The sequence below is a fragment of the Polypterus senegalus genome, chromosome 15 (genome assembly GCF_016835505.1).
Source record: "Polypterus senegalus isolate Bchr_013 chromosome 15, ASM1683550v1, whole genome shotgun sequence".
NCBI classification, from domain to species: Eukaryota; Metazoa; Chordata; class Cladistia; order Polypteriformes; family Polypteridae; genus Polypterus; species Polypterus senegalus.
Genome location: NC_053168.1, coordinates 107,366,586 through 107,386,742, shown reverse-complemented (window position 1 = coordinate 107,386,742; position 20,157 = coordinate 107,366,586). Strand labels below are relative to the sequence as shown.

General features: G+C 39.1%; 1 protein-coding gene across 18 annotated transcripts in view; it reads left to right on the top strand.

The window, feature by feature from the left end:
- Positions 1 to 676: 676 nt before the first annotated feature.
- Positions 677 to 20,157, top strand: part of ikzf1 (IKAROS family zinc finger 1 (Ikaros)) — an 82,243-nt gene continuing 62,762 nt past the window's right edge. For 5 of the 18 annotated variants that reach the window (XM_039736459.1, XM_039736452.1, XM_039736451.1 and 2 more), the window contains exons 1-2: positions 679 to 874; positions 13,468 to 13,521. In XM_039736459.1, the coding sequence (XP_039592393.1) occupies positions 730 to 874; positions 13,468 to 13,521 (199 nt within the window). In that variant the 5' untranslated portion in view covers positions 679 to 729. Of the gene's footprint in view, positions 875 to 1,848; positions 1,923 to 13,265; positions 13,363 to 13,467; positions 13,522 to 20,157 lie in introns of those variants that run through there. The other 13 variants (XM_039736449.1, XM_039736450.1, XM_039736448.1 and 10 more) reach the window with 8 other exon arrangements.

Sequence of the window (20,157 nt, the reverse complement as noted above, 5' to 3'; positions counted from 1 at the left end):
AAGTAACGACAAATTAAAATCTTTTGTGGATTGTGTGTCACCTTAGGCTTGTCTAATTTTAATATGATTGAATTATTGCTGTTATGTCCCTCCCTATAGGACCACAGAATTGAAAAATTGATTTTTTCCAATTGGATTTATATACATATACATATTATCTATACACATATACATACGGTGCAGGGCATATTCACGTTCGGCCTTCAAATAAATAATATACAGATTTATTCCAATACATCCACTTGAAAAAAAAACGTATGGAATTGCACTTATTTTTTTACTCGAATATGTAATACCATTTCAAGGTTTTTAAAATAAAAATGTCTTTTTTGACATAAACATTCTACAAAAAATAAATAAAAAATCGAATGCATTGGCAAATACCCAAGTAATACATAGAGAACACGGTGGAAAAGTAGTTTATCTATCAACTTTTACATCATCGTCTGTATACTAATCCCTTTATGTAGGGAGAACTGCAACAACTATCAGAGTGCAAATCTGGAGGAGAGTATCCCTCAGATGAAATCAAATGGCCAGCGTCCACTTTATGCCACCCCCCCCATAAATCCCTCTCGCCCCCACCCCCACGGTGTGCGCTTCTATTGGCACGACGCACGCACCATGTGCCACCGGCTTGCGCGGCGAATCTCTGTAGGAAGCCTGGGCTCAGGATAAAAAAACAGGGGCTCACAAGATGCCCCGCGTGAGTATCTGAGAAAGTTAGCAATGCTCAGCTGGAACGAGGAAGTGCCGTGGAGAGGGGAGGGACTCCGCGCTGAGCTCCCTCCTGCAGCCGCGGCGTTGAGAGGCGCACCACATGGAGCTGCGGAGAGCTGGAAGAGCCTCATACTGCAAACTCAGGGAATCGCAGGTACGGTACGAGCTTTTGTCGGGGTCCCTCGGCGCGTGTTTCTTTACCTCTCTTTCCACTGTGAGCGAAGTGCATTTAAGGGATCAGAAATGATCCCAGCAGGCCGATTTCTAGGGAACGAATTTGGGCGAAGTCCGTTAACTTTGAGACAGGTGCACAGCACGACGCGCGCTTCCCTAGCGCAATTCGCATTGACCGGGACTCTTACAAGCGGCCCATTGCCACGCAGAAAAAAGGCGAATTGACACAAGTTTGTGTTTAAAAGTTTGAAACCTATGATCGATTAATTTTCATTTATCGGGAAGGGAAAACATGTTCCTGTTTGTTCCCTGATGGATTAATATTGGAATGACGGTGTCCCACGTTTCTAAAATGAAAGTAGAATAGTTGCATATACAATAAATTCCTAAAAGTGACAAAATCAGAAGGGTTTAGGGGGAAAAAAGTTTTGTTTAACTCGATTCATGATAGTTCCCTTAAAAACGCGCTAAGTGTGGAGTTCGTTATAGGATGACACCTGTTGGGAGTTGTACGCAATAAGAAGCTGCCGAGCACCAGCTTCTTCTCAGTCCACGTTCTTTTCTGAGCTTTTATCCTTAATATTTTATTATTTATTTTTGATTTTGCTTTATAAGGTAAGAATAGTAAAGAACATATTTTTTTTTTGTTTACAATGAAGGCATGAAGAAAATTATATTAAAAGGTATATTCAAAATAATAAATAAAATATTTGTATGTAATAACACACGCACAATTAGCAGCAGATACGATCACACAACATTCGATGTAGGCCTGTCTGCTGTAGATATTTAGAAAGAAGCTCTTCATAGTGAGAGCTCCCGCTTCTACTGCGTAAAAAAGGGAACAGCACAAATATGATTTAGGGAAGTTGTATTTTTTTAAGAGGTTACCATAAGACCGGTCTCGAGAGCAGTGTTTCCTATTTGTCCCAGTTTTAAAGTAAACAAGAGCCTGCTATCTTTAAAACTGTAACTACGCTCGCTCTAATGGATTATCATGGACGCAATTCCACTGCTCAACACAGAAGGTATAGCTGTTTAATTTACAGGAAGAGCGGCTGCCTGTCATGCTGGTAAACAGTTTTAAGATAAAGACACAGCAATAATTATACCAAAAAAATCGTTTCAAAAGCTTACTTCCTGATGATGAATCGCATATTTTGCATTTATTACTATTATATGTTTAACTGTACCCCAGCAAAACGCCTTTTGAGGGTGATCTTATTACATGATGAATGGTTAATCTGCTTTCCTGTCTGAAAATGCTACACTATTTTTATTAGCTCTACCTATGTAGTACAGTATACACCATTTTTGTAGACTTGAACACATCACTTTGAATTCATTATTAAAAAAAACCGACATTGTTAAAGACAGATTTTTGGTATACCAGCTGGACATCTGTGACTTGATCACCGCTCCTTATTTTTTTTTTTATCTCATCCACTTTTGAAAATGGTCACATTTTGCACGCGTATTTCTGGCTTTCTGTGGGCCGTCCATTTTACTAACGCACTTAATCTCAGCCTTTAAGAGTCTCGGAGAGACGGACTTTATTCTGTTGTTGTTAGTAGCACCTCAGGTCCTGCCAAAATTGGGCCGATTTTTAAAAAGTAATTTTAACACTAAACGACACCTGCTCGACATTAAATCAGAAACGAGGAGACTCCAGTTTCCGAGTAACTCAGTGCGTGTGGCCGCATAACGGACTAGGGAGAAAATGAAACCAAAGCTGACTTGCAGTTTTGAGCATACAGACAAACGGCTACCGGGGCGCAAGTAACTCACCGAAGACCCCTCGGCGGCCGGAGATCGCGACCTTGTTTTAATGTAAATAGAAGTGCGTGTAGATGAGATTACAGAATAGCTGGTTCATCATTTCACGTACCGTTAAGTGTGTCGACATGTTGGCCAGCCTGTGTAATTTAGTTTGTCGATGTTTCTGGGCTTTAAAACATTCGAATGCAGGTGTACATCTCCTCGCCCACATCTTTTATCCTGGTCACATCCCGAGTAAACTATTACAACCTGATTGCTTTTTTTTTTTTTAACATTAGAGTATTCTAAATAATAGTGAACATATTGGTGTGCGCACTTTCACTGGCTGAAAAAAAGACACGCCGACATCTCCAACAAAATTATTAAAGTAAACAGTTAAAGGAAAACACACATGGCGACTTTTACTGCTAAAAAAAAAAGTTAATTCACTTCGACTAGCATAAATGGAGCGCAGCAAATGTTGAGAATCGAGCGAGGACAGAGCGCCCTGTAGGAAACCCCCCTGGTGACTGTCGGGCTGTTTTTTTTAATTTATACCTGGGTGTGCCAGGCGATGCTTTGGCGTCCCGTCCAAGGCCAATCTCTGGTAAGCACCTATTTGTGTGGACACACTGCACAAGACCGCAGACGAGTCAAATCGAGTTCTGAACGTGTAGTTGTGAATATAACGTACCTTCAGCTCTTAACATGGCAAAATCGGTCCGCCGAAGTTCTGAAACGGGTTAGGAGCCCACGATAGCAATAAAGGACAAGGCGGAAGCCAAATGTGTCCAAAACACTTGTTAGTGTGTATGTAGAGTTCGCCAGGTCATCCATACACGTTCATCAATGCTCTGTTTTATTTCCAAAAGTTTCAGCGGAGGAAATAAATTATTTGATCCCTCTGCTGAATTTGCAAGTTTGCTCACTTACAAAGAAATGAAGTCTCCAGTTTTATGGTAGTTTCATTTTAATGTAGAGAGACAGAATTTCAACCAAAAATCCAGAAAAAAACACATTACATAAAAGTTATACATTTGTAAGTGAGCAAACTTACAAATTCAGCAGGGGATCAAATATTTACTTCCCCCACTGTACATTTTCTCAAGTACGGATATGGAGCACCACTGTGGCTGTAGATTTTCAATGCAGGCAGTTTCACAGATCAATGGGCAGCCGTAGTCTTCATTGATCTACCAGTCTCATTAGCTGTTTAAACCACAAATGAACATGACACTGAAGTAGCCGCTTCCTTTAGCAGTCAGTGTCGTTGGCACCTGTGTCTGCACTTCCCCGTCAAGAACTGTTAGCATTTGGATACAACTAAGGGAGCAGACCCCATAAGAAAGGTGAATTAAATAGAAGATGGTAAAAAGTTTAGCATTTAATACTATAGAAAAAAACTGAAGTTTCTTCTAAGTGAAAATACGGTGTACTGAAACACTTTTCCGAATGCAAAATGAGAGCATGAAAAGGACTAGCTAATTAAACAATTAGATCAATCAGATGTAAGAGTACAACACCACACCATTTTCTAAACCTGCTTAATCCTGAACAGGGTCGTGGGGTGATTTAAGAGAGATCTGCTGAATTCTGAAACTGGTTGAACTGAAGACCTGCTGCCACAGTGGCGCCCAGGACTGAACATGAGAACCACTGCTGTAATGCAGGGTGTAAAGTTAATCTAAGTTTATATAAAACTAGCAATTCCGACATGAACTAGGCAGAGAAAGCAGAGTCATAATAGGAAATTAACACACATATTAGCATCAGCAGCAAATTAGAGCAAATGTGTCAAATACAGAGGGGTTTACGGTTCATGTAGACATTACCAGACTGCACATTAAAGTATACAGTGCATCCTTTGATTGTAATTTTTTTTCAGTTAGCTCAGATGCTGTTTATACACCCTATGATGGGCTACTGACCTGTGTAAAGTCGCAGCTCCATATTGCCTTGAACTACTCCCATGTGCAGAAAGATTGGTGTTCAGAATAGATGTGAGAGTGACAGATTTCATACTAATACACGTCTGTATTCTTCATTACTCACAGTTCATACCAAATGTTAAGTAAGAGTTGAATTTGACTCTTTGTTTTTATTTTTTTTTAATAAAATTCTCATACTTACTTAATTCAGTACAGAAGGCCACCCCATCAGTATTGTCTACAAGGCACAGAGCAGCCCTGCCCAGAACTGAAGACTTGATGGAATTTCTCATGTTTTCTTTGTCTAAATACTGTTGTTTTTTTAGGTTCATTCATTTTAAATCCCATTGATCTGTGTATGTGATCTGTACAGCAGGCATTTAATGTAGATACTGCTAGATTATATGCAGTGTAATAATATCTATTGAGCAGATTATTGGAGTCTTTCTCTCTTGTCTTTTATCTTCTCTCTGGCCATGTAGACACCATCATCTCTGTCTGACTTTTCACCAGTATGTCTTGTAACAAGTCAATGTTAATTTTGTATAATGCCCATCATAGTGTCTGCAATCAAAAAGTACATTTTAAAGCAAAGGCATACAATGATTGTAGTCTATAAAGCTGTACACAAAAGTAAATACAAAGTACAAAATGCAAAACTGGAAGAAAATAAAACAAGCAAAATACTGATGAGTAAAGTTTCTTTCTTTTGAAAGACAGAAATAGTCACTGTAATATTTTTTAGCTCATCCACTGCTGTGTGAAGTTCTCACTTTTGCTCTACTTGGTTCAAGTTGATTGGAGATTATAAATTGCTCTGTTGTCTGTCAGTTAAACCTAAAATTGATTTAGTAACCTGACCAGAACAGACTTTCTGCATTTCAACTGGGTTAGGTTAGAGCTTGAAGTTACCAAGTCCAAGATGAGTAACCTAATATCGCGTTTTCATCCCTATGAGGTGTAGCACAGGAGTCTGGGCCCTATGCATAAGCAGTCTCAGTGAGCCCCTTCCTCTCAATCCATGTCTGCCATATATACTTTTCATTCCAGGATTCAGGCCCCCAGTAATCATTACCCTTTTTGCCCCCACTAGGACACCCATGACCCTACTCAATCTAATTTAGGATTGTGGGTGGCCAAAGCCCGTCTTGGTAGTGCTGGGCACAATTCAGGAAACAGCCTTCAGAGGCCAAGCACGCAAGCTTTTAAAAAGGATAAAAAAACTGTTTTTTTATTCACCATCTGTACCCTAACCACGACTTTATTATCAGCGTGATAAGTGCAGGATACACTTGGTATTTTCATCTGGCAAATATCTGTGAGCAATGTGTACAATGCCAGCAAAATAAGATTTCATCAAGCAAAGAGCTGTGTTTCAGTGAGAAGTGCTCAGTATCTCCTCCATTAAAATATACCAAGAATTAAGTATCAGTCAGTGGTTATTTTTTAAAACCCGTCTCAAACCACAGGACTCTGTGCACTATAAAAGGCAAAGACCTTCTGATGCTCTTATACACAGACACCTGAGAACCTTGCATTGTACATTTGTAAAATTATTTTACAAACTCTATTAAAAGTATCACACAGTTGCACAATTTTGGTGATTTTGTTAAGTAGCTTCTGATGGTGAAAGGTGTTGTCCATATTCAACAGTTGGCAGTGTGACATTTACTCCACTGAATTAAAATTACCATCACTTGGGCCGTATAGGCACTAGAAGTTTTGATGTGACACTGCCGGCTTTATTGTGTAATGGTTGACTGACCGAAAGTTCAACTGTTAATACCGTCTAGAACAGAACAGTGGTTAGTGCTGCTGTGTCATGGGCCCAGCATCTTAGGTTCAAATGCCATGCCTGGGTGCTGTCTGTGTGGAGTCGGCATGTTCTGCTTTGCTTTTCTGGGTTTTCCTCTGGGTACTCCTTGCTGTCCTCCCAAAGACATACTGGCACCTGTGTCTGTGTGAGGAAGCCCTGCCCTGAACCGGAGCTGTTTCCTGCCTTCTGCCCCGCTGCTGGGGTGGGCTCTGTCCTCCTAGACCCTAATAAGTTGCTTTGAGTAGGTTTGAGAATGCTATGATATAAAGATAGATCATTACTTTTTCTCTTAAGTTTTCAAGAGTCTCATCAGAATAAAATACATCACAAGATCATATTATACTGTATATGTTAAATACCATACATTTAGAGACCTTATTAAACATTATTTGTCTTTTACCCTTTTTGATATATTTTCATATTTTACTTGCGAATTCACCTATTTAACTCCCATACCAGCCACACTGGTGAGGAACGTGGTGGCTTGTTAACCTTTTTAGCAGCAGCTTTAAACATTTCACAAATTTGAAACACCTTTTAAAGTCTATATGTCTGTATGTGTTGATTTAAGTGTCCATCATACCACCGGCAATACGCCTTTATAATTCCCTGCTGTGAGTGCTCTCTTACCATTAGCAAAGAAACATATTTTCTTCTTTTTTGTAATTCTTGTGTGTATTTGTGGAGGGTTGCTGTTGTTTGTTAAGTTTTTCGAGCTTCTGTGAAAAGCTACATTTTTCTCTTGGGACAAATAAAGTGCTATCGATCTATCTATCTATCTATTTATAGTGCCTTTCACATCTATCTATCTATGTACGTATGTACTGGACAACAGTATGTGATGTAAGGATTGTTCTGCTTTAATGTAAATTTACTAAATTTGTAAATCTGTGTACAGCACACTGAACATATCCACTGCGATTGGCACTATATAAGTGACAAGTTGTACTAAACACAGTACTTCATTTCCTTTTGCTTTCAGTTCTAAAGCCTAGCAGTCATCATGTGTTATGGTGGGTCTCTAAACTAGCACAAGTTCATGCCGCACGAACACAGGAAGTCTGTGTGGTGGTGTCATTCAAACTGGCCATCTTCTGCCTGCCATGGTAGCTCCTTGCAAAATTGTTTTTGAACCTGTGGCAGCTATACTGAAACCTGACTGGATAGCTGAATTTCTGGCTATGATTGTGCACGCGGTGCCTGAACCTCCATTGTGCTTTGTCTCAGCTTCAGCCTTTTAATCCTGACACCTGCTGCTGCTGAGGTAGTCATGGCAGGGGGTGGGCTTGGTCGGGTCAGAGCAACTGCAAAGCTAACCCGCAGCCCTTTTCCTGTTATTGTCGACATTTTTGCAGCCGCTAGCACATGGGGTTTCATATACTTTTTTTTTTCTTCTTTTTCTGCCCTTTTCATAACCCCCCCCCTCTGCCCCCACCCAGAATGCATACTAAAATAAAACTACAGACCAAGCAGCTTTCTTCCGAATGTGTGCTCCGGTAGTAGCGCTAGTTTACATGTCTTGCTAGGAAGAGGAGGCATCCGCCACTCGGTTTAGACTTCTGGAGGCAATTCTCACAACGCTACCCAATGGGAAGATTACATTTCTGGTGGTAAAAATGAAGGCAAGGCGGAAACGTCATATTTATAAAACTTGTGCAAGCTTGACAGAACTGCCATGTCAGGATGCTTCACTTTCAGTGCAGTGTAGGTCAGCAACATTAAAAATAAAAAACCATGGAGTAAAGAGAGTGAAAAATAAGTAAATAAATAAAAAACACCTTTGTTCCGTTGACCTGGTGCTTTGTGAATTGGGCCTCAAGTGTCGCCAGCCATCTAAATCTTTAACAGTCACAATGTGGCCTGCAGCCTGGCTATGTTTGCAGGTTGACTTCACCTTTGATGCTTTGCTGCATGGAGAGCTCTGCCACCAGCTGTCCCCCAGAACTGATGGGACATGAAGTCTGGTTGAGACTCACTCACACTCACACTCACACACACACACACACACACAAACGCACAAATAGGTTCCCACTTGTTTCTATTCCAATTTCGAGGAGACATTTGCTTCATGTTTGACTGCACCTGAGCAAACTCCACCCAGACATGTTTCCGGAGCAGAAGATAATGGAAAGCAAAGAACACAAAGCCTGTCACACACACCCACCCCACACACACACATGCCAGGGTATACATTTAAGATTGGTACACACATGTGAAACACAAGCTACTGACGCCAAAACCTACAAACTGCACTTATTATTTGGATGCACGGACGCACAAAAGAGCAAGCGTTGCATGAAACCTGCACTATACTCGCGATTCCTTTATTAAAGGAGCCATGTAAGAACTGATGGAGCCTATAATGAAAGTTGCAATATAAACAACAGTAATGCTCACAATGAAAAGAAGAATGTAAAGTGCTTGTTATGTAGTATATTGTTAAAAAAAAAAAAACTAGACAGTAAAGGTGCTTGTGAAAGGTTCTATACGAAGAATAACTGAGACTGCTTAAGATGAAATTGGCTATACTAATGCCGAGTGATAAAGCTTGGACTGAAAAGAACAATGTCAGGGCTGAGCAAAATGAATGTTATTAACTGCACTACATAAAATCTAGTTGATAAAGCAGTTTATAATATGCAGCATATCAATCATAGCTGAGATGCTTTAAAATGATAGTTGCTACGTCAAGAACTGAACGATAAGGTTCACAATGAAATGGACAGCATAAAACCTGACTGATCATTCAGGTTATGAATCACGATGCATTAAATCTGCTAGTTAGAGCTGTTTATAAAAAACTACTTTATAAAGCTTTTTCTATGAAAGGCACTATACAAAATCTGATTGAAAAGTGTCATCACGGAAGGTAGGAGATCTTGCTATCAAGTGCGATATGCAAGGACTGATTGAAAATCTGGTGAAATGATGCAATTAAAAGTCCTTCTTATGGTATAAATACTAACTTAAAAGGGTCCATGAAGAAAAATGCTATATAATATTAGGTTAACAGTGTGAAAGACAATGAATAAAGTCTGACTGGTAGTGGTTACTAAGAAAAGAATCAAGTATGAAAGTCTGATTGCCACAGTGCATTGTACTCAAAAGACTTATTAATAAAATTCAGCACCTAAGATGCTATAAAAAATGGATGGATAGATACAGTATCTCTATAATCAGCATTTTATAAAAAGCAATGCACTACACACTTAAAAGAAAAGACCATGTAAAAATAATAGCCGATAAAATTTGCTATAAAAGGCATTGTAGACTGGAAGCATTGATAATGAAGAGCGCTATATGCCGTCTGACTAACCGCACACACTTTGGAGGGCAAACAACGCGACATGCAGACATTTATAGTACGCACCTTTAAAGGCACCATATCAAGACAGACTGATAAAACTTGAAAAGAAAGACTGACTGAACAGGAAAGGTGCTCTAAGGCTGTATGCATTTTGAGAATGTTTAAAGTACTTAGTTAAAGGCTGTACTTGTTACTAAGAAGTATTTGTTTAATAAAAACTGTATCTTACTTTTCTTAAGGAAAGAGCTTATGTCTCTACAGTTTTAGTTATTCCTCACAGGGACTGAGGCGACTGTAAAATAAGAATAAGCAGCATTGGACTGCACTGTAAATAAAGACCAACACTGCATGCAGCCAAACTGGGAGTACGCCTTCCATATGAATGTGCACGCTCATACTTACATACTCTATACTTTAAATATAAAAGCACTAGCCGTACACGTGCACAGGCACATATGTACATTCTTTTCTCACACGGCTTTATTTATGGGGAGTTTCCACTGACTTCCACTTTACTTTTCTTTCAAATTCCTATCGCTATAATGGCAATGCAAATTGTTCTTATACATTTTGGATGTCCTGTTAAAAGTAGATGTAACTGTCAAAAATTAAAAAAAAAAATGGGGACATCCCCAAGACTTTCTGGATGTTTTTCCCAAACATTTTCCCCAAATGATCAGCAGTAGTAGAAGCCTCCGCACTATTGCATGCTTGAGCTCACTCTGCTTGCAGGGACTTTCCTTTCATTCTAATTTTATCTTATTTATGACTTCTAACAACACATTGAAAAAAGTCCATAAAAAGGGAGCACTGATGAAGACCAAATTTAAAAAAAATTAGACAATGGATGATTTAATGTTTCTGGGGAAAAAAATGATGAGGATTTAAATAGTGCTTTATCAAGTGAGAATGCCATCTTTTAGACAGCAGCTTAGCAGATACTTACACAAAAACACCAGCTTAAAATAATTTGACTAATGATCTGTATTTGTCTTTTTATTTGTGTTCATTTTCTACTTGCCACTTTAATTAGTTTAAAAAGAGGAAAATAAAAATTTGTAAAACCAACCCGCAGACCACAACACAGCAGAAAAGCCACATAATCAATGTAGAGCTGAGCACTCAATTGACCAGTCAATCAATTTAAAGACTTGCACAATCTGCTCCTGAAACTCCTTTATCTCCAGCATCACACACCGAACTGACATCTTAGGGTTGAAGAGTGTCCATGTGTATGAGGAATCCATGAAGGTAAAAACCTATCCTCAAATTGTTAGCAGTAGCTGTCAAAGTACAGTCTTTAAAAGTTCCCAAAATTCTGCTCTCACTATGTGTGTTTTGTTCTTGTCTACATGAATGCGACTTTTATGATTTCTTATACTAGCATGGATAAACTGAAAGCTTACATCTTCAAACCTTATTTATTTGTATTTGCTTTCCCCTGGATAGGGTGAAATGGAGTTAGAACATATACATTTGTTTTAGTCTTATGTGGTTCCTTTTTTATTATGCCATCGCAAAATGTGTCCCCTTCCATTACAGTTCTTATTACATTACAGTTCTGTTAATTATACAGTATATGGCACCTTTAACACTGAATATCACCTCAAAGTACATTTGTTTTTTCCTGTGCTGTATCTTTTATTTTATAAAGTGCCTTTCATTGTCAGCATCATCACAAGACAGACTGCTTTCTTCCCCATAAATACCTTAATTTTTTTATAGTGTCTTTTACTGTGACTGCCATTTACATCACCTCCACCATCTGTTTCCTTGACTCTATAGCATTTTCCATAATGACTACCACCTCAAGGCACATTCAAATGTCGTACCCTAAGCTGCTCATGTATTTTGTATAGCGTCTTTCATACACGTTTCCATTTTAATACCCACCCTGTCTTTGGTTTTGGTGTTTTTGCACAGAGTTGCATCACAATGTGGATCAGGTTGTTTAGCCCCCATGCTGCTCTTTTAATTTCTATCAGAATGACCACATCATGACTTTCTTATAAGCAGTACTCTGCTCTTTAGCTATATGAGGCAGAGTGGTGCACTGGTTAAAGCTTTGGACTTCAAACCCTGAGATTTTGAGATCACATCCTGCTACTGACACATGTGACCACGAACAAGTCGCTTCACTTGCCTGGACTCTGACTGGAAAAACAGAAGCAATTGTATCTCAGATGTTATAAGCTGCCTTGGATAAAGGAATCAGCTGCTTAAAAAATATTGCATTTCATTGTGAATGCAATTACAAAGCATATCGTAGTATTTGCATCCATATTGCTTTTTTATTTCTTATAGTGCCTTTCATGGTGCATGCCAGCATTAAAGGGGCTTCAGTTTTTTGAATAACCATAGGCAATGCATTTTTACTTACTATAATACCTCTTATAGGTATCACTAGTTCTGTGAGTCCTGTCATATTTCTTTATATTATTTCTTCAAAACCATTGCAATGAGAAGTCAAACAAAATGACACCTTTTATTGGCTTACTAAAAAGATTACAATATGCAAGATTTCAAGGCCACTCAGGCCCCTTCTTTAGGCAAGATCTTACTTTGAAAGCTTGCATATTGTAATCTTTTTAGTTAGCCAACAGAATGTGTCATTTTTTCTTGACTTCTCCATAATGGCTAACACGGTACAACACCCTAGTACTTCTAACTCATTCAAATTGCAAAGTAGGACAGATTTTATTTATGGCTGACACAATGTTGTTATTTTTACACTGTTTCTTTAATATAGAATGCCTTTTCAATGTGCATCCGTATTTTTATAACCCCTTTATACTCTTTCATAGTGAGCATCACCCCCAGGTGTGCCATGGGGTTTTTTTCACATCTTTCTTTCTTGTGACCTTTCCACCATACCAGGCTTATGTAGGCCTGCTTTCTTAACACCATTCTGTTTTTTATAGTACACTCACATATAAATGGCATCTCCTGCTCAGCTCCCTACTGCTTGTGGTTTTACCCTTCTGAAAATGATGTGTTGCAACAGAGGAGGCAGCGGCTTCCCACTCTTGGTTCCAAATCTGTGGAGCCATCTGTTAGTGAAACAGGAAGGCCCGGGTTCTTTTCCTCTCCTGGGCTCAGTTTGCTATTTTAGGGAGCAAGGGGGTGTGATGTGTAAAGGAGGGAGGGAAGGTCTCAAGAGTCAAGGCCCTCTGTCTTGGAGCGGCTGAGGTGCCCATCTGCCATTCGCCATGGAGGACCATATATTATTAATGGTGGCACGGCTGGCTGGTGGCTCCTCACATATGCAGTCCTATTTGGCTACAGCACGATATTCTTTTCAAATTACTTTGTCTTCATCCTTACTTCTTGTTGCTTATTTTTTTTTTTATTCCTGATTGTAACAAGTGAGGCGGCACAGTTCATCGATGCATGTTCAGTAAATTACAAACAACATAGCGCGGACTGACTTCGGGGGAATGAATGCCGGTGTCTGTGATGACCCGGGGCAATTTAATTTTCTGCTTAATTCTATGCCAGTCAGCTTGTGTTTTTTTGGGTTGTTACACAGTAAGAAAATGAGCCTGGAAAAAAAAAGAATAAGAAAAAGAAAAAAATAGACACATTCTGCCTTTGCCCAGTATCCGTGTAATGAATATTGGAGACATCTGCTGACCATTATGAGCAGCTCAAGGCCAAAGGTCTGCCCTTTTTTTGGTATTACTTATCCTTAAACTACTGCGTTTCCACCTATGCTTGACCAAAAACCAACTTAAAATTCTACATTATTTTCTTTCTTTTTACAGAATACCTGCACAGAATGGAAATCGAGGAAGCCCAGGATATGTCACAGGTCTCAGGTGAGGGTCTTCTTCTTCTGCTCAGATCAGGTTTGAAGATGAGGCCAGACATTACAATATGGCAGTTCTGATCTGGCAAGGCTACAGTGGCTGCAGGTTTTCCTTCCATGTCTTTTTTAATGAGCGACCAATTTGTGTTGTTAATTGACTTAAAAGGCAGCAAAACAAAAATGAGACGTTAAGTGAGTCTCTGCAATACGGTCGTGGCTCTATTCTAGAGGTGACCAGCTCTGATCCTGGGGGGCTATTGTGGCAGCAGGTTTTCATTAGAACCATTTTCTTAATTAGTGACCAGTTTTTGCAGTTAATTAACTGTTTTGCCTTAATTTTAATTGACTTGCTGTTTGAGGCTCAGACTCCTTAATTGTTTCTTTTTTCCTTAATTATCGAACAAACAATAATGAGACATAAAATGGGAAAACATATGACCACAAACTTGTGTCCATTATACAATATTTGAAAATAAGGAATGGTGAAGGCCTCAGTAATGATGATCTTCTCAGGTCTACAAAACATTTTAATGGTGGGAGCTTAGAAAAAAAGAAAATCGACAGTTTCATAAATGTCTGTTGTGGCCATGGAATGAAATAACAGGTTTAATTAACAGCAAGAGTTGGCTTCTAATTTAGAAACTGATCGGAGTTTCAGGTCCCAACACCATTTGTTGGCTCACTTCACATCTCATTTTTTTCCAGTCTTAAAAAAACAAGTTAATTAAAATGAAGGTAAAAAAAGTCAAATAATAGCCCAAATTGGTCATTGATTAAGAAAGTCACAGGAAGGACAACATGCAGCCACTGTAGCCCTTCAGGATCGGAGTTGGCCACCCCTGCTCAATTCAGATGACAAGATCTGGAAAGTGCAAAACATAAAAGTGCTGCATAGTGCCCTCCAAGTGGGCAATCTCAAGAATGGAGAGATTAAGTTTGCAATCCCACAATGGCTACATTAATCCCAGAGCCGGTTCTCAAGGTACGTTGTAGCCATAGATACCGTGTTTCCCCAAAAATAAGACAGGGTCTTATATTAATGTTTCCTACAAAAGACGCGCTAGGGCTTCTTTTCAGGGGATGTCTTGTTTTTCCATGAACAACAATCTACATTTATTTTTGAACAAAAATCTACATTTCTCTCTATTATAAAAAAAAAATACTTGGAAGGCATGGAAGGAGACGATATGTGATTTTTTCTGAGACACTTTAATGACCCGCAAGACAAGGCAGTGAGTCAAAAAGGACAGCTGCTACAAAGGCTTTTAAATGATCAATACACAGCGCGACAAGCAGAACACGCAGCTAGGCAGCAGTAAGACAGCAGCTGATCCAACCGCATCTTCTTAGCGTGCTTTCAGCCCCCCCTTCACAACGTGAACGGCAGAGATGCAACGCGCCCCGGGGCGTGGATGAGTGAAGCGAGCCGGGGACACAACCTCCTAGTATTCTTGAACAAAAATCTACATTTATTCTTGAACAAAAATCTAAATTTATTCAAATACAGTCATGTCATCATCTTCTGGAACATCATCATAACTCTCCAAACCCGGAATTCCATTATGAATTTCTTGCGACTCCATTTCCTTTAGAACAATTGGCCCCAATCTCTCATATCTAGCAATAGAGCTTTCCTTATATGAGCACCTCTTGTCCATGTAGCCTGCTCGTAGTGCATTTGGATATCCAACTTCGCTTTGCAGAAAGCAGTAGGTGTTTATCGCTCATCCAAAGGTGCCTGCATGGGATCGTATAGGGGTTATATTACGAGCATCCTGAAAAATCATGCTAGGGCTTATTTTCGGGGAAGGTCTTATTTTCGGGGAAACACAGTACAATCACAAAAAAAGTGAATTGTTATTAAATATTGTTGCTTTTTCTTAGATATTTATATTAATTACTATTAATAATTATATTAATATTTTACTTATATATAATATATTATTATTATATTGTATAAAATAATATATATGAATAGATACTAATATTCATTCCTCCATACATTTCCAGAATCTACTTAATTCAATCATAGGGTCAAAGTAGGTCATTGTCTGCCTCAGCAGCATCTAACACTGGAAGGTGTGGCAATTGAATGCAAGGCATTCACACAAGGACCAGCTTGGAGTCCCAGATTAATTGGACACCTCTGAGGATGTTGTTTTTTCCTATGGAGTGCCCTCTCCTACCCAAAAAAAAAACATTAAAACAACAAGAACAAACAAACTTTACACATACAGTGACTGGGCCAGAAATTGTAAACCAGGACCTTACAGCTGTAAGATAGCAGCCTAAAGATGGCGTCACATTATACAACTTCTAGTTGGAGGGGGTGTCAAATGTGATGACTGTAGTTGCTGATCTTGTTGCCTGAGGATGTCAGATTACACACTTAGGAAATTTAGGGGATGACAAACTACATGACTCTGTGACACCTTTTCAGCACAGTTTGACATTTCCAAAGTAGCATCGCCCCTTTTCCTGATAGTTCGACTCCACTCTTGTATGAATGCTTTTTTTAGGTAAGGCAAGGTGAAATGCAATCTCTGCCCCCCTTTTTCTAATGCCATTCTGTTGTGGTATGTAAACCATGAGACATCAGACAGATGAACTGCTCATCCGTTTGAGGAGTCTAAAACACATACTTTCCCTGTTTCATTGCGGCTGCACTGTATGTATCTTATTTCTGGCTAAGTGCTCGTTGGTTGTCAGCTCTCACATACGCTGAGCCCAAATCTGTGACATAAGACAAAATCAAACCAATCTGAGATGGACAGGGCGAGTCACACTATATACTTGATATATACATATTTGATCCCCATCATTTACATCAGGGGTACAGACAAAGGATCACAACAACCAAAAGGGAGCAAACATGTTGTGCAGGTTAAACTTTTGCTACCTAGTGGCATGAGTGTGGAAAATAGGGGGAGTGTGAATGTTCAAAGTAGTCTTAGTAGTGGGCTCAGGGGACTGCAAGTAAAATACTGTGTCCTCCGGATGGAAAGGAGCAAAGGAGGTAAAAGCAATTTGGACAGACTGAACAGATTAAAGGTCCAAGAGTAGGAAAGTTGTTGGCCTGGAGAGAGTTTGGAGTAAGTGATCTGGAGCAAAGTAGACAAGAAAATTGGGCATTTATTACAGATCATGGTGTGGTAACAATGCAGGGAAAATGGAGTGAATGGTGGAAGGGGGAAGTGTGAGAGTTGAAGATGGGAAAATAGAAGTAAGAAAAAGCTGATACATTTGTGAAATGAAAGGCTGTGTCTAAGCAGTCATTGTTTCATTCTGACTTGTGTCACCACTAAAGCCTGAGAAAAGGTACATTTCAGGCAGTCAAGAACTTTAACACTTTACACTCTTTTTTTGAATATTGTCCTTCGTATGTTTTTGGAATATGGATTGTTAAAGCTGAATATTTGCTTTTTCGCAACCTCAAGTTCACATTTTCTTTTACTCACTATAGGCTAAATGTAGGCATACATCTATTTGCTGATTTTCCTCGATACCAGCAAAATTAGAGCCAGCCTTGAAGAGGATTTCAGTTCATCAAAAAGAATACACACACACTCACACACAAACACAAAAAACACTGTTATAGGGTGGATTTAATGTATTTCCAAGTTTCATGTTTTACTGTTTTTCGCTTCATCGTTCTTGCCTTTGAAATACCAAGATTCTAATTCCGAGGTTAGGTTCCTGTTTAAAAATGTATTGAAAGTAGTTACATTTTTTTTGCCAGTTTCCCAACGCCATTTTGTTTTTTATAAACACCACTATTTTGGGTTGCTATAATGCATTGACTTGTTGAGGGCATGGTCTGCAAGGATGCGACCTGTGACTGACTGCCAAAATGGTTTAAAGTTGAAACAATTCACTTATGGTGTCCGAGATTGCGGATGAACTCTTTCAAAACCTACGTGTGCGATGATAATCAGAATTTCCAAATACAAGACCTTTAGCTTTGTGTTTTGACTTGTTTTGTTTGGATTTGTTAACTGCACATTTTGACTTTCTGGTTTTGACAGTTGCTTGGCTTTGTTTGACTACATTCCATCTTCTGGTCCCTATCCATTTAAAAACCACCCAATTCCATCTACGGCACTACACGCTCATTTATGAAGATCCAGTTTTACCTCATTTAGCCTAATGTCCAAAAACACAGAGCATCTAGAGAAAAAAGGAGAACCTGCACGCTCAATGCAAACAGTGACCAGGCAGGGAGTTGTAAGGAATCAGCATTGCCCACTGTGCCAATGCACCATTTAAATGTGCCATGCCACATATATGTGACAGAAGCATTTATATCACAGGTTTTAGCAGCTAGGTGATGTGATATAAGATCACCTCCTTTGGTTATTTGTGATAAAATTTAATAATTTTAACACTTAATTGCACTTTATTCTGTTCTGTCTGTTGTGAATAAATAGTACCTATTAGCCAGCATTAACTGATTATTGCTTGTGGATAATTCCCCTACTGTCACTTTAGTGTCCTCTGTGGTTGAATAATGTCCACTAGAGATGTTTTTACTCATTAGTGTGTGTAGAAGAATGTCCTAGCCATCCTTCATTGACAACCAAGCATAGGTAATTCACTCTGGTAGCCCTACACCACTTCGGTTTGGGGAATGTCACTATATGGATACTGTTCTCTGGTAGTTCTTCACTGATTGCTTGTGCTCTGTGACCATGTCTGCTGTACTGTGTGTTTTTCTGGTCACCAAACAATAAAAAAGACTTTGTAGCATAAAAAGAGCAACCAAATGCATTCTGGGACTAAAGTGCATGTCTTACTTTGAAAGGCTCAGGGAATTACATCTTTTTAATGTTGCATAGAAAACACTAAACCAGGTCTTCAACATTCTCAAAGTCTTCATTAAAATTAATCCAGCAGAACAGTTTCAGTTAAGCAGCGAATCACGTACTGGAGAACACTGGTGGAAATTAAGGAGAGGTATATTTAAGATAGATGGCAGAAAACACTTCTTAAAACAAAGCAAGAACATGAAACAAACTACCATGTCACGTTGTTGAAACAGAAACCTTCACAACTTTTAAAAAGTGTCTCTGTGAGATTTTGGGAAACTTAGCTATTAGGTGACCAAACAAGCCTAATGGACTGAACAGTCTCCTCTGGTCTGTTAAATGCCTTCTTATGTGCTTATGTTTCTAAGAATTGCATATGAATAATTTCCTCTACTGGCCCCTCACTGAGGGTTCTGTATGGGTCATATACCACTAGTAGCATTTCCTCACAAGAATTTATCTAGTGCCATGACTTTGTGTGGATAATGCCCATTTGGGGCCTTTCGCTGATTGTTATGTGTGGATAACTTGATCTAGTGTCCGTGAAACAATATTGTTGTGTGGACAATGCTCCTAATTGACACTTAGGCAATAAAGAGAGTATAATGCCCTCTATTGACCATTCAACACAGCTTTCTGGGGATAATGACCCCTTGTGTTCCTATAAGCGCTCTGATTACTACAAGCACATTGGCTGAGCACACTTTTTATAAATGTGACTCATTATTATATGTGTTCATCATCAGGTTGCCTTTTCAAAGAAAGGTATTGAAATAGAAATGTATTGGAGGTGTTGCAGACTACTATACCGTTTACTTCATCACCCAACCTTGGCATATAATTTTACACAAAACTGCAGCATCCATTTATATTGGCAATAACAGATAGCCAAGGAGATGCAGAGAGGGAAAATGGTCAGCGTAAATTAAGAAGGGTGATAAAGAGAAATATAAAGGGGCAGCACAATGTTCAGTAATTAGTGTATCTGCCCTGCAGGTGCTGGGTTTAAATGCCACTTCCGGTCGTGGTCTTTGTGGAATTTGCACATTCTCCCCATGTCTGTGTGGGTTTTCAACCCACGTTACAAAAATGGTGGTTCTAAATTTGGCCTTGTAAGAGTGAATGTGTGCCTGAGTGGGACCTGAAATGGAATGTCACTATATCTATATGGCTCCAATCCCTCAAGACCCTAAAATGGATGAGGCAGGCTGGAGAATGTTATGTTATCCTATGTAATAATATAATGCTGCATCTAAACTTGAAGTAAGGTACACAGTTTTATTTACAAAACCCATCGCTTTAGAGCCAGTGCATATTAAATAAAAATTAAATCTGCTGCTTAGATATAAACTGTGTTCAATTTGTCATGTTAAAGAATATAAGAAAACATGTTATTGCTTTACTAAATTATTATTAAATATATCATATTATCCATCATTTTTCAAAAACCATCTAATCCAAATATAAGCTTGAACTCACCTAAAGGATTATTAGGAACACCATACTAATACCGTGTTTGACCCCCTTTCGCCTTCAGAACTGCCTTAATTCTACGTGGCATTGATTCAACAAGGTGCTGAAAGCATTCTTTAGAAATGTTGGCCCATATTGATAGGATAGCATCTTGCAGTTGATGGAGATTTGTGGGATGCACACCCAGGGCACGAAGCTCCTGTTCCACCACATCCCAAAGATGCTCTATTGGGTTGAGATCTGGTGACTGTGGGGGCCATTTTAGTACAGTGAACTCATTGTTATGTTCAAGAAACCAATTTGAAATGATTCGAGCTTTGTGACATGGTGCATTATCCTGCTGGAAGTAGCCATCAGAGGATGGGTAC